Source organism: Hydra vulgaris, chromosome 07, assembly GCF_038396675.1.
Source record: "Hydra vulgaris chromosome 07, alternate assembly HydraT2T_AEP".
Lineage (NCBI taxonomy): Eukaryota > Metazoa > Cnidaria > Hydrozoa > Anthoathecata > Hydridae > Hydra > Hydra vulgaris.
In genome coordinates this window covers 27,652,501-27,668,406 of record NC_088926.1, presented here as the reverse complement: position 1 = coordinate 27,668,406, position 15,906 = coordinate 27,652,501, and the positions used below count along the sequence as shown (strand labels likewise).

General features: G+C 28.8%; 1 protein-coding gene across 9 annotated transcripts in view; it reads right to left on the bottom strand.

The window, feature by feature from the left end:
* Positions 1–15,906, bottom strand: part of LOC136082381 (mucin-3A-like) — a 165,762-nt gene that overhangs the window by 12,413 nt on the left and 137,443 nt on the right. For all 9 annotated transcript variants that reach the window (XM_065801529.1, XM_065801530.1, XM_065801531.1 and 6 more), the window contains 2 exons: positions 9,412–9,638; positions 1,034–1,177 (listed from right to left, as the gene is read on the bottom strand). In XM_065801529.1, the coding sequence (XP_065657601.1) occupies positions 1,034–1,177; positions 9,412–9,638 (371 nt within the window). The remainder of the gene's footprint in view (positions 1–1,033; positions 1,178–9,411; positions 9,639–15,906) is intronic.

The following is a 15,906-nucleotide window of genomic DNA, read 5'->3' as shown; positions in this document are numbered from 1 at the left end:
GAAATTTTGACTTAACATATGAATTGAGCATACTATATATATATATATATATATATATATATATATATATATATATATATATATATATATATATAATATATATATATACACATATATACATATACATATTTATATATATATATATATTCATATATATATATATTTATATATATATATATATAGTTCTATAGTTTATTGCGTTTGGGAAACACGGATGAAAAAAGTGGTTCTTACGCCAACATATACATCACTTTTAATTACTTCATCCAACATTTGCGTGTTGGACGAAAGTCAAAACCATTAATTTAATCACAAATTAATCGTTTTATAAAAAAAACACAAAAACGCAAATTTAATTGACCAGAATGTTTTTAAAAACATTCTGAATGTTTTTAACAATATAAACAATGTTTTTATTTTTATTTTTTTTAATAAAATGTTTTTATTTTTATTTTTTTTAATAAAATGTTTTATATGTAAATCATGCTTGTTGCTACATCGACTATCTTATAGCCTGACTCTCAAGGGAGTGCTGCTACATTGACTGACAAATAGCCTGACTTGCAAGGGAGTGCTGCTACATCGACTGACAAATAGCCTGACCCCCAAGGGAGTGCTGCTACATCGACTGAGGGTTTGGTTGGGGCAGGCAGTCTATCCTTAATAAAAAAAAAAAATTCCGGTCTTGGTCTAATAATAATTTTTATTATTAGTATTTAAAAAGAAACAAGTTATCAACCCTTTATATAAACACTATAACAATTTAGGTGCTGCATAGTATCTATACAGATAAAATATATGTGATCTATGTCTATATGGGAAAAAACTTAGAACATAATGTATACACATAAAGACATGTTATACTCACTTTATATATGAACTGACATATGCGTAAACTGTGGCTATAAAACAGTCTTTAATACAATGTTAAAATGATAGAATAAACAATGTAACTTATGCTTCCTTTTAAATAAACAAAGGAACTGTAAAAATAACAAAAATATAAAGTTATATTGATTAAAATTATACTTACCACTTGAGAAGAAGATACATTAATGATGTTTTCAATAACATCAGAAATCAAATTAATCTCATAAGAGGTTGTAAGATTTTTGACTTTTACAATTTCACTTAATGATGTCGCAGTCTCCTCAGCATTTGAATCTGTAACTTGAATCTATTATTTAACAAACAAAAAAATTTTAAATAAAAAATTTATAAAAAGGTAAAAATAATAATAGTTGTAAACATTGGAAATTAAATAATTTGAATATCTTTTAAAAACAGTACTAATAATAATAATAATAATAATAATAATAATAATAATAATAATAATAATAATAATAATAATAATAATAATAACAATAATAACAATAATAATAACAATAATAATAATAAAACTTTGTTATAATGTAACTATGATCTAACATATGAAATTGCTTACATATGGAGAATCATAATAGATCATGAATTCTTATAGATTCAGATGAAATATAAAAACCTAGATGGTACTCAACAATGTAAAAAATCTGAATGTAAAAAGTTGGATATAGAACCCAATGGGATAAACAAAATCTCAAAGAGAAGTGCCATATTTGTTTTGCGCTATTTTGTATGAAAAGTCATCTGGCGGTTTTTTTTGTTTTAAATTATTGTCACCTCCCCAGAGCTCCAAAGTCACCTCAGTTAAACAGGATACTCTTTTTTTTTTAAAACTTTAATTGAAAAATTTGAAGTTAAAAACTTGTTAGCTGCCTTTCAAGATAATAAAAATATATTGAAAAATTCAATAGGAATTAAGTAGTGTACTAATGTAAAATAAACTTCATCCACCACAAGTGGATGGAATCTTATTAACCACATTCAAATCAAAATCCAGGGCCACAATAAATTTACAAATGGTATTTTGAAAAGCCTTATATGAAGTGACTGGCATTACTTATTAAGGATGCATCAATGTAAACATCAATTAATAACTGTAGGCTACATCATACCAGTCATTGTTGCAATAAAACAGACAATAATACAGAAAAGCCGAACACTTAGACCTCTTTTTGTACCACCAATATTTTTTAGGAAAAATGAGAAGATGGAGCAAAACATACTCAAAATATATAATACACAATAATGTAAACAGTAAAATTCAAAAAATGTATTATTGTAAGATATAGTTATACATATTATTTATAATATTATATATAACTACATCTTACAATAATACATGTATACATAAGACAATAATAATATGATAGATAATAAACACTTACTATATTTATAACTTATAATTCATTATATTATTTACTATATTTGTAAGAAAATATTAACTATAAATAATTTGCGAACTAAGCAGATAACAGCTCTCAGCAAATTGTAAAATATAACTAGTAATGTAAAGTAACTTTAAACAATACTTTAATTTAAAGAAAAAACTAAAAGTAAATATGATTTTCAGTTTTAACTTAGTTCACCAAAAACTTAACTACAATTAATAAAAAGCAAATAAATAAAACAGAATAAAATAATATGCCAACAATATCAAGTACTGTTTCAAATACAAAGGGAAGCTGAAGGTTGTAACTATAAACAATACTTTCATCAAAATTGCAATAAAAATGTGAACGCTTTATAGTGCTAGCAATAACAAACTTTTTGTTAATTCACATCGCCAAATAAAAAAAAAATAAACAGCTGACAACATCAAGTACTGTTTGAGGATAAATCTTTAAAAACTTCATACTTTAGAGTAAGAGGATCATATTTTTAAAAGCTATAAAGTGAAATGTGGTAATTCTACTAACTTTAACTCAGGATGGTCAGGCGGCACAATGAAATGGCTGGAAATATAGTTGGGAAAAAAGATGAGCTTGCTGGTTGGTGCACTATATATAAATGAAATTCCTCTACAGCACTTTAAATGATAATAAATGAAATTCACTTTTTGCTCATAGCAACTTTTTGTTTTAGCACTTTTTTGTTACTACTCACTCCATCAAGAGATTTTATCAAGTGCTGGAGAAAAAGGTCATTTTTATGGAGTGCAGCTAGTTCAACTTACTTCCCAATTTTATTTCTAGCCATTGCCTTTATTTACTTAACTAACTTGAATAACGATTGAAAGTTAAAATTGGTAGAACCAACACTATCGCTTTTAAGCTTTTATTTTTATTTAAATTTTAAGCTATATTTTTCTATATATATGTTTTTTTTATCCAAATGTAATACTGACTTAGCATAGGAACATCCACAAATAGTCATAAAGACCCAAAGTAGTGTCTGTTGTTGAGCAAAATTTTTGCATACTAAAGTACTACTCAAGTACTGAGTTTGTGGTGGGTGGATTTGAAATTGTATGACACATCAGTCCAGATTTTAATATTCTTTGACATTATTTGAATAATATTTGACGGTATAACTAAGCTACCCAGTCATTCAATCAGTATTTATAGTTAACATTTCAGGTACTCATAAATACTGATGTAACTTTTTCTCTTTTGGAAAATGACCGATCTCCAATTTTTCGGTCTACAATTTCCCACAAATGTTCAATGGGATTAAGGTCCGGTGATTGTGCAGGCCATTCCAAGACCTCAACATTATTTTCAGCAAACCACTCCTTTGTTTTAGTGGCAAAATGCTTGGGATCGTTATCTTGCTGAAATGTAAAATCAGATCCTAGCCGAAGTTTTTGAGCAGATGACTTCAAATTTTGCTTTAATATGTTTCTGTATTGCACCTGATCCATTATAGTATCAATAAATTGGAGTTTTCCAACACCCTTCCAAGCCATTGAACCCCATACCATCATGTTACCGCCACCATACTTGACAGTTCCTCTCACGCAGCTTAATTTGTAGACTTCTCCGGCTTTTCTCCAAACTTTTTGGGCTCCATCAGATGACTTTAAGTTGAACTTCGATTCGTCGCTCCACAGGATCTTTTTCCAGAAACTTAACGGCATGTTTTTGAATTTCTTAGCAAACTCCAATCTTCTTTTCATGTGTTTCTTACTCAAATATGGTTTATTACGCACAAGTCGTCCTTGAAATCCCTGGTCTCGGATACGATTTCTGATTGTCTGATGGGATAATTTGATTCCATAATTCTCTTCAGCTTGCTCAGCCAGTTTTCGAGCAGAAATAAAGCAATTTTTCTAGACTTGTATAATTAAGTTTCTATCAAAACTCTTAGAAGTCTTTTTTTTGCCACCCTGGCCTTCTTTTGTGGCTGTTGTTCCGATCAAATTATACTTCTTTATTATGTCGGATACTGTATTATGAGGAATTCCAGTCTCTTGCTGCACCTGACGATAGGTTTTACCCTGATTGACTAGATCGACGGCTAAATTTCTCTGAGAAACAGTCCAGTGACGTTTACCTCCAACCATTTTACTTAAAAAAACATTAAACCTTTTTTTTATACAAAACTTTTTTTTTACAACAAAAAAACAGTTTTTTGTTATCAATTTCATTAATTGTATAAAAATTTGCTAAAATATTTCAACAAATTTCACATAAAATTAATTAAACTTACATAAATATGGCTTGGTCGGATAATTTTTTTACAAGCTTATTCAGTACTAAGTTTCTTTTAGGTCAAATAATAAACCAACTGAAGCATGAATCAAATATAAAGAACGCTTAATAACATACTATTCCCAATAGAATTAAAATGACAGACAAAATAAGTATCGCAATTCATTGTTTTTAGTATAATTTAGAGCGTAAACATTTTTTATTGGGAAAAACATTTTTGGTCGGATAATTTTTTGAGACACTGTATTTTATAAAAAAAAGTATTCAAAAGACACCATGCTGCCAAAATACATATGGTAATTGAAAGACAAAAAAATTGATGATTTTTATATTTAATTGGTCCATTCTTAAAACAGCTCTTGTGTTTATTAATACTTCCAAAAAATTAGCGATTGATCGAAACAGAAAAAAAGCTGAAAACGAAATAAACCGAAATTTTTAGTGCCAAAACCGAAACCGACATTATGGCAAATATTTTACTAAAACCAATACTGACATTTTGGCTAGTCAAAATTAATTTCATTACAAAAATTTATTTAACAAATCTAATTTTACATTTGTTGTTTTTTTATACTTGTATCATGTTGGAATTGATTACACGTGTATAACAAATTGAGATTTAATACATAAGTTGGCGATATAAGTTAATAGCCAAAGTTAACAATTGGTAGATTTTCTCTGCAAAACAAGACTTTTTCAAGGTATTTTGCAAAAAATCTCAAAGTTTTTGTGAAAATTCTTAAAATATTTTGAAAAAACTTTTTTTCTAAATTAGATAAAAACTTAAAGTCTTACAAAATTTTTATTTTTCAGTATGTTTTTCAACCGAAATTTTACTTTTTACCAAATTTATAAAAAGTACCAAAACCGAAATTTCAATAACGGTTCAAATTGAATTTTGGCTGAAACCGATACCAAAACAGAATTTCGGTCAATCACTACAAAAAATGTATATTATTTCTATGAGAAAAATTTGAAATAACTACACATACAAACCAAAAATGTTTATTAAATAAAAATGGAAATTAATTTATAAATACAGGCATAAAAAAAAGCTTCTCTATAAAAACTTTAAAAATAAGTGAGCTAAATAATAATTATATGAAATACCCTTTTAAAAATATAATTAAAGGAAAAGTGGAAGTAAACAACTCTAAAGAATTCTTTTTTATTAGTGTCAGCATATTCTACAAATGTATGAAATTCTAATGCAGTTAAGACATTAATGACTTCTTGTAAATTTCTGGTATAAATTGAAGTTTATTTATTTGATCATTCATTTCTGATGAGTCTTTTACCATATTTTTTTATTTTACATGAGAAACACAATGTAAAATGAAAACGATTTGGTAAATGATTTTTAATAAGTCATCAGCACTTGTATAATACAATTAAAATTGTTTATAGAAAATTATATATATATATATATTTATATATATATATATATATATATATATATATATATATATATATATATATATATATATATATATATATATATATATATATATTAGGGGTGTCCACTATGCAAAAAATTTTCTCCCCTCAAAGCCTCTAAAGATAAGCCCAATTTGCTGTTTAACCCATTAGTGCCTGAGTTTTTTGTTACATTTTACGATTTATAGAGCGTCCCATTTTTGGGGACGCTAGGCACGAATGGGTTAAAACAGTAGCACATTTTTGCATTGATTACAAATTTCATAAACAAGCAAATTAATATTATGATATTGATACAATTTAATACGTAATATTGACTATTATAACAGTCAAATTGACTATAATATTGACTATATAACAGTCAAATACACTACGTATATTTGACTGTTATAATTATTTTGCTGTTTCCTGTTTTAGTTAAGCCAACCAGTTCCAGTTGTTTGTCAGACACAACCGACCAGCCTTCACCGTTGTCATCATCATCAACAACAAGGCCTGTTACTCGTGCCTCTACTAGGTTTTGGTTAATTTGACACCCATCACCATCAATAACTGGTTCCAAATTATCCCATTGCAGACAGGTTTTGAAATTTTTTCTTTTTTTACGATGCGATGAAGAAAATGTCCGAAATCATGTAACAAATCAAGAAATTGGCTATATAGTAATCGACGCTGTTGTAACTTTCTGGAACATGGCACGCATCAAGACAAAGACAAGACAAAATTCGGTGTTAAATCTTATGTGTCTCTGGAATGAGTGGAACCGCTTGTTGAAGAACAAGAATCGCAAAAGTGATGCTGGCGGAAAACGAGTTAACTTCTTGGCCAAGTTGGATAGTCTTTTTGATATTGGATCACCTGAGGCCATACAGGAAATCATGAAATCCAGGCTACTGACTGCCCAAAAGAAAGATGATGATGTTGCATTCTATTTAGATAAAAAAAAGACAGAAAAGCGACCATGGACGGGCATGACAAAATCTTTGAGATTAAAGCAAAAATGAAAGAAGTCAGATATAATCGGAAAATCATACTTAGAGATGAAGAAAAAGAAAGAGTAGAAAAAGAAGGTAGACAGGATGATCAGGATGATGAGGACACGGAAGTTAATGACAGAATATTAATGAAAATATTGCTGTTGCTGAAGTAGATATCGGTTTAGGGTGAGACTTGAATTATGAACCTCCAATGAATAGGCGATCAGAATTTGTTACTCTTCACCTCCCCAAAAGAATTATGCAATGCGAGGAAATCACTTCTGCAGCAGACAGGCTGATATTGTCTGATAATAAAACAACTATGATTGTGTCTGCTGTAATTAAAGCTACTGGTGGAAACTTGGACGATTTTGATATCTCCAGATCGACATCTCGTCGAAGTAGAATGTTAAATTAACAGAGGATTGCTGAGAGTGTTGTAGATAATGTGAGGCTCAACCCACCCCAGTTTGGTGCCCTTCACTGGAACGGAAAATTGCTAAAAGACATACTAGTCGTGCAACATGAACAGTTAGCTGTGCTTGTGTTGGGTGCTCCAGAATACAGTGAGAGAAAATTGTTCCCGTTCTCGTTGATTCGAAAGGAGAGACTCAAGCAAATGCAACATTGGATCTCCTAGAAGCTTGGGATCTAAGCGACAATGTTGTGGCATTGGAATTTGATACCACTGCCAGTAATAGTGGCATCCACAATGGTGCTGCTAAATTGATTGAAGAAAACTTAGGTCGAAAACTTCTCCATTTTGCCTGTTGACATCACATTTTTGAAATCTTTGTTGGAGCAGTTTGGAAGAAATTATTTGGAAACATTTTTGGTCCAGAGAATAAATTCTTTGCTGAATTTAAAACTGCTTGGCCAGCATTGGATAAACAGTTGCCAATCGAAACTTTAGCTGTTAAGGGGAACCTGGTTGCAAAACCTCAAAGAACAGACCATACAGCATTTGACACATCTACTTGCTAAGGAAGATGCTACAATATTTCCAAGAGATAACTATCGTGAATGTGCTGAGAACACACTGGTCATATTTGGGCAAACTCCACCGCGTGGTGTACACTTTCTTAAACCAGGAGCTATTCACCAAGCTCGGTGGATGGCATGTAACATTTATGCAAACAAAATGTTCATGTTTTCTAAACAATTGCCTTATGATCAGAGGATGACGACCAAACTTTTTAGAATGAACAGATATCTTTTTCCACAAACCAGCTTGGACAAAAGCTAGCATTGGTGCTGATGCACCTATAAATGACCTGCAATTCATCCATGACATGATGGACTACAAAGAAATAGACAAGGAAGTTGCTGATGTCATTCTTTCTAAAATAACCAATCACCGATGATATTTGACAGAAGAGGTAGTTCCATTTGCTTTATTAAGGAAACATGTTAGTTCCACTGTAAAAAAATATGGCAGCCAAACTCTTGGAAATTATAGTACCCAAAAATTTTCGTCTTGGTAAGCCAGTTTTTCATCAAATCACTAGTCAAACAGGTTTGTCAAATCTTCTGGGATCTGAATCTTACTAATTGTTCAGCATTCTCGGCATCAATACAGATTGGCTTGTTAAACCAATTGAACAGTGGACAGAGCAACCAGGATACAAAGAAGCTGAAAAATTTGTTCGTACGGTAAAAGTTGTAAATGATACCTCAGAAAGAGGAGTTAAACTGATCTCAGAATTTGCCACCATCATAAACAGTGATCCAGAACAAAGAGAATGGTTGCTGCAGGGCGTTGAAAATCACAGGCAGCAATATCCTGATTTTGGCAAAAAAACTCTTGGACAATGAAACAACATTAACAACATTCAGAAAGACAGTCTTAATTTTAGTTTTGGGGTTCCCGTCTGATACTTTGACTATAACTGTTAACCAAAAATGCAGAACTAGCTTGGTTAAACTGGATAATTTAACATATATTATGCAAGCTGCTTTTGTTTAGCTTGATTTCTGTGATTTAATTTCTAAATACTTGAAAAATGAGATTCACAATAATTATTTCTCTGTGTTTTAACTAAAAAAGATACTGTTTTAACCAGGAAATTGGGGCTTGTCTTTGGGGGCTCTAGAATAGTTATTAAAATTTGATACAAAATTTTTTTACATTATACACAAACACTAGAATGGGAAAAAATTCAATTTGGGTGGTTTTGAAAATTTTTTGCATAGTGGACACCCCTAATATATATATATGTATATATATATATATATATATATATATATATATATATATATATATATATATATATATATATATATATATATATATATATATATAATATATATATATATATACATATATATATTTATATATTACTTTTTATTACTATATATATATATATATATATATATATATATATATATATATATATATATATATATATATATATAAAAATTCTGTAAAAAGATGTAATCTTTACAAACTGATAAATTAAACTTACTTTTGTCAAGTTTAAAAGTTGTTTTGAAGTTTCAGATTTCGGTGGACAATCAGGAGGATCATGATACTCCCATTCCGCCAAATTGGAACTATTTAAAATGCATTTATTTTGGAACTTCAAACTGTTATTATTTGCACAATCTATCGTTTCAACATTATTTAATGAAGTTAGATTAAAAGTATATCTTCCTTTATAGTGTTCATCTCCAATAGTTATACTTTGACATTCTAAGAATATGTATATAAAAGATGTTATTTATGGTGAAGTTATTTAGGTAATAGTCCAAAATAGGTTACTCAGAGTAACACAAAGTATATACAATACAGAGTATACACGGCTTGAAAAAGTAAAGCTTGAATAAATAATAATCGAAAGAAACTCTGATGAAACTCAACCCAAAAAATAATTTATTTCAATATTTTGCATTAACTTTACTTCAATAAAGTTGCAATAAAAAAGAGGATTAAATATGAAAATGATACACGATAATAAGATAATGTATAAAATAATACAGAAGTAAACACATACATCGAGATAATGGTTTTTAAAAATGTAGAACATAAATGAGATAAAGATGTGTCAATAAGGTAACAAGTAATAACCAACCAATGAGTTAATTTATAAAAACTTTTGAAATCTGTATTTTACTAAAAAATTTTTACTATGTAAATATCTTTTCTTTCATTCACTCTATGTAATTTACGCTGAATTTAAATTCTGTAAATTTATGTGTGATCAAGTTTTATAAACATTTTTTATGTTTGCTGTAAATTAATAAAAAGTTTTGGTAACACTTTATTTTTAAATCATTAGATATCCTTCACTTTCAGTTAAATTTTGTGAGGATCAAAATTTTAATTAAAAAAAAAATTATGTTTAAATCTTAAAAGTTTGAACTTCTAATTTAAAACAAAGACTTAATTTAATCAATATAAAAAATTATAAAAAGCTAAAGCAAATCTTCTCTAATAGAAAATATAATTCAACAAACAAAAAAGTTTAATATGATTGAAGCATTATAAGACTAAAAATTAGTGAATGAGATGCATTTACCACATATTAGCGAATGAGATGCATTTACCACATATTAGCGAATGAGATGCATTTACCACATATTAGCAAATGAGATGCATTTACCACATATTAGTGAATGAGATGCATTTACCACATATTAGCGAATGAGATGCATTTACCACATATTAGTGAATGAGATGCATTTACCACATATTAGCAAATGAGATGCATTTACCACATATTAGTGAATGAGATGCATTTACCACATATTAGCGAATGAGATGCATTTACCACATATTAGTGAATGAGATGCATTTACCACATATTAGTGAATGAGATGCATTTACCACATATTAGCGAATGAGATGCATTTACCACATATTAGCGAATGAGATGCATTTACCACATATTAGCAAATGAGATGCATTTACCACATATTAGCGAATGAGATGCATTTACCACATATTAGCGAATGAGATGCATTTACCACATATTAGCGAATGAGATGCATTTACCACATATTAGCGAATGAGATGCATTTACCACATATTAGTGAATGAGATGCATTTACCACATATTAGTGAATGAGATGCATTTACCACATATTAGCGAATGAGATGCATTTACCACATATTAGCGAATGAGATGCATTTACCACATATTAGTGAATGAGATGCATTTACCACATATTAGTGAATGAGATGCATTTACCACATATTAGTGAATGAGATGCATTTACCACATATTAGTGAATGAGATGCATTTACCACATATTAGTGAATGAGATGCATTTACCACATATTAGCGAATGAGATGCATTTACCACATATTAGCGAATGAGATGCATTTACCACATATTAGCGAATGAGATGCATTTACCACATATTAGTGAATGAGATGCATTTACCACATATTAGCGAATGAGATGCATTTACCACATATTAGCGAATGAGATGCATTTACCACATATTAGTGAATGAGATGCATTTACCACATATTAGCGAATGAGATGCATTTACCACATATTAGCGAATGAGATGCATTTACCACATATTGTATATTCTTTTTAATGTTAGAAAAAATGTTCAAATTTATTAGAGACAGACACAAGTTTATTAGAGACAGACACAAGTTTTGAATTTACAAAAAGAACATGTTAGTAAACATCTGAAAAACAAAACACAACAAAAAAGTTATTACAAAATTATAAATTCTGAAAATTGATATAACAATTTTTTATATTTATCATCAATTATTCAATAATAAAATTTTTAGGTTATATGACATTGCTTAGGTTTAAAGTGTTTTTTTAACTGGGTTGTCCAAACAATAGATTGTTATCTTCCCTAGTCTGATTTTATTTACCTATTCAGTTTGCCATCATTTCAATTTATATAAAAACATTTATGTGCAGAATAAAATAAAAATAATCAAATAAAAAACAACAATAACTTAAAAAAAAGTAATGGCAAAAAATTGAAAAAAATAACTTTTGGTGGGTAGGGCAAAATTTTAAAATGTTATTTACAAAAATTCATACTCCAATTATGAAGCTACATAAAATTGTGATAATATCAAATAGTCTTAAATCTGACTTTAATCTTAACTTTATTTGATTGAACCTGGTCACACAGCTACGGCTGAAATCAAGCACAAGATACAAGTAGAGCTGTTTCAAGAGTTGGAGATCCAAACTAATTGTAGCGTGCTATTTATGCCAAACATTTTTTTAGCAAAAACATTTTTTTTAACAAAAATCTTTTACGTCAAAATTTTTTTATGCCAAACATTTTTTTTACAGCATTTCTTCTATTGTTATGGAAAACTGTGATCTTTTTATATAAACAAATAAGTTCCTTAGTGCAACACAAAAAAACAAAACAAAAAAAACAAAAAAACAAAAAACATTGCATTATTAAAAACTCTAAACACATTTTTAATAATGCAAAGTACTCTGAACAATTTATTAAAAAAGAAACAACAAATTATTATTTAAAAAAGATTCAAATATGTTTAATCCAAATTAATATTTTGGCTAAGATCATAGTTTGATAACAATTTCAGTAAAAGTTTTCAGTTTTACAATGTTAAAATTATAAAACTATTAAAAAATTTTTTTTCGCTTAAAGAAATCTTAAAAATTTTTGCTCATTTTAAAAAGCTCAAAGTTTAGCTGAATTATTAAAAGTACATAAAAAATAAATTGCAGGACTTGAAATCAATACACAGCATTAATTTGCAAAATCAATAATATTAAAAACTGCACATTGGGTATTGTGATGGTATACAATTGAAGTGTACAACTTTTGTTAAAAAATCAAATCTCTCATTTTTAATCTAATAACTTATTTTTCTGTTCATCAATATGGATTTCGATCTTCTCGTTCTACAGCTCATTTGCTAACAGTAGTAACCGATAGGTTTTATTGTGCATTAGACAGAGGTGGAGAGGTTAAGGCTATTGCTCTTGACATTTCTAAAGCTTTTGATAAAGTTTGGCATGCTGGCCTTCTCCATAAGCTTTCTTCTTATGGTGTATCTGGAAATATCTTAAGATTATTCTTAAATATAGTCCTTTTTTTACAATTGTAGTATAAAAGTGTTCCTCGATGGACAGTACTATTCTTCATATCCTGTTACTTCAGGGGTTCCTCAAGGTTCAATTCTTGGCCCTATACTTTTAATTTACATAAACAATCTTCCAGATATTAATGCCATCTAAAGTGGCATTATTTGCTGATGACACTACCATTTATTCTTGTCATGATAAGAAGCCAACATTCTCTGATTGCTTGGAGGGGGCATTTGAGCTTGAAAAGGATTCTGCTACAGCATGGAGCTTACAGTGGCTGGTGAACTTTAATTCAGATAAAAAATTTTTTCAGCCAATTGTTATCGCAATAATTTAGATCTTCCTATATTTATGAACAGTAATGTACTCAATGAGTCATCTAGCCTTCATCTTCTAGGATTAACTCTTACTTCTGATATTTCTTGGAAACCCCATATCAAATCCTTTGCAAAATTAGCATCTGCAAAGGTTGCATCTCTTTATCAAGCTCAACAATTTCTTACTATGGATTCTATTCTTTATCTCTATAAATCTCAAATCCATCCTTGTATGGAATACTGTTGCCATATCTGGGGCAGATCTTCTAATGATGCCCTTTCTCTTTTAGACAAGGTGCAAAAATGCATTGTAAATATAGTTAGACCTGCTCTTGCAGCCAACCTCCAACCATTATTTCATTGTCATAACGTTGCTTCTCTTTCTCTTTTCTACAATTACTATGATGGGCACTAAAGAGCTAGCGTCTCTTGTGCGATCTACTAAAATTCATTTATGTGTTACTTGTCATTCAATTAAGTCTCATCCTTTTACTGTGACTGCTCCTAAGTGCTCCAAAAACTCTTATTCCTCGAGTTTTTTTCCTCAAACATCAGTTCTCTGGAATTCTCTTCCTTCATCTTTTTTTCCTGATTCATATAATATGCAATCTTTTAAGTCATCTGTTAATTGTTATCTTGCTCTACAAACTTCATCTTTTCTTTTCCAGAAACTTCTAACTCTTATAGTGGTTACTTGCAGCCTTGTTGGAAGCGAAGATGTAAGAAAAAAACTCTTACACGTTTTATTTAAGTTTACCTTATTACCTTATGGAAAACATAACAAAAAAATAATATTTTTTAAATATTCTTTTTTTTTACCAAGAAAGTTTTTGGTTTTTATTATTTTTTTTAATATTATTTTTATTATTTTTTAAAACTTTATTTCTTATTTTTTCGGAATAAACTGAATATTATAAAAACTAAATAATAGATTAATAACTCACAAATCAATTAACTATTAAATAGGAAAAAAATTGTGTTTCAAACAGTCATAAAACATCAATAAAATCCCATTAAAAGAAAATGGAAAGGATATTGAGCAAAACATTTATTAAAACTAATGAGAAAGAAAATTGGCAAAGAGTAACTTATGAAATATGAAAATGCAAATGATAATACACCAACAAGGAAGTTATAAGTAATTCAGACACACAAAGAGTCCCCTATTATTAATTTGAAAAAAAAAGAACCAGCCAACTATTGCTGCATTTTCACAAGTTTTTCTGAACCAAATGTTCATCTAGGGTGCCTAATTAATTTGGTCTATTATGAGGTATTAACTAATATTGAGCATTAACTGGGTCAAATATTGAGACATGAAATGAACTTTGTTTTTGAAAGTAAAACTGTACCTCCTAACATACTTAAAACTATTCTAAACATTCCTTTAATGAAGAATTAGCAATACATTAAAATTGCTAAAATAATTTTAACAAACTTTAACTGAGATTACTATTCTATTCACAGTATGGCATGGTATGATTTTGTGAGAAATTGAACAACTATTACTAGAAGTAATTTGTGGCCTAGACATTTTTGAAAGAATTGATAATTAGAAACCCAGATGAGAGAGGATTAAAGACACTTTAAAGCTTCCCTCATCTGAGTCATGCAATCTAATTATAGGGCCATATTATACTTTTTAAATTTTTATTTCACCGTGCTAACCAATTATTCAAAAAATTATATAATTTTATAACAAGAACATTAATATAAATTTTATTTTTTAAATAAGTTTAATTGTATATACCACTCCCTAACTATTTAAAATGATGATACGCCAATAATCATTTTTTGGACATAAGAATGGTAATTAAGAATATGAAATAAAATATATGTGTAGCAGTTGCAATAAAATTTGTACAAAATATCTTGAAACAAAACTTCCACAAAATATCAGCAATTACTTTTCAATGATTTAAAAAATTAAAATACAAATATAAACTAAAGCACTTTTATTAAACCTACATGTTTTTAATGATTTACAACTTTCAACAGTTTTACATAAAACATTTTCTTTGTAAAAAATTAAAAAAGCATGAACTTCATACTGTACATGTACTGTTATATGCTTTATATACTATTATTATACATCAAAATAAGGTGTACTTCAATCATTTTTACTTAAGAGTATGGTTACAACATTTGCAAAAACAAGTTTCACATCATATGGAAGAAAATTGAAAAAAGAAAATTGATCAAATTGAAGATGCCTATGATAACTGATTATAGTATCATTTGGTGCATCAAGACAACAAATTACATCTATCCAGGAAAATCCTGTGGAACACCATGAAATACAAATTCAAACACCAACAACAATATTTGCTTGACTGTAAAAAACATACAGAATTCTAGCTCACAAATTCTTAGTCAACTGCCTTGTAGTGTGAATGTTAGTGCCTGCACAGGAAAATGCTTTTCCTGGAGTTTAATCTTTTATTGTACCATGCTGCATTAAGCCACACTTAAAAAATATTTATAATCATATTTTACAAAGGGCACAAGAAATGGACAGTTTATGTGGCTATAAATTTCAGATAAAGCAAAAGTTAAGCAGTTTGCAACAAAAAAAGTCAAGTCAAAGCGGCT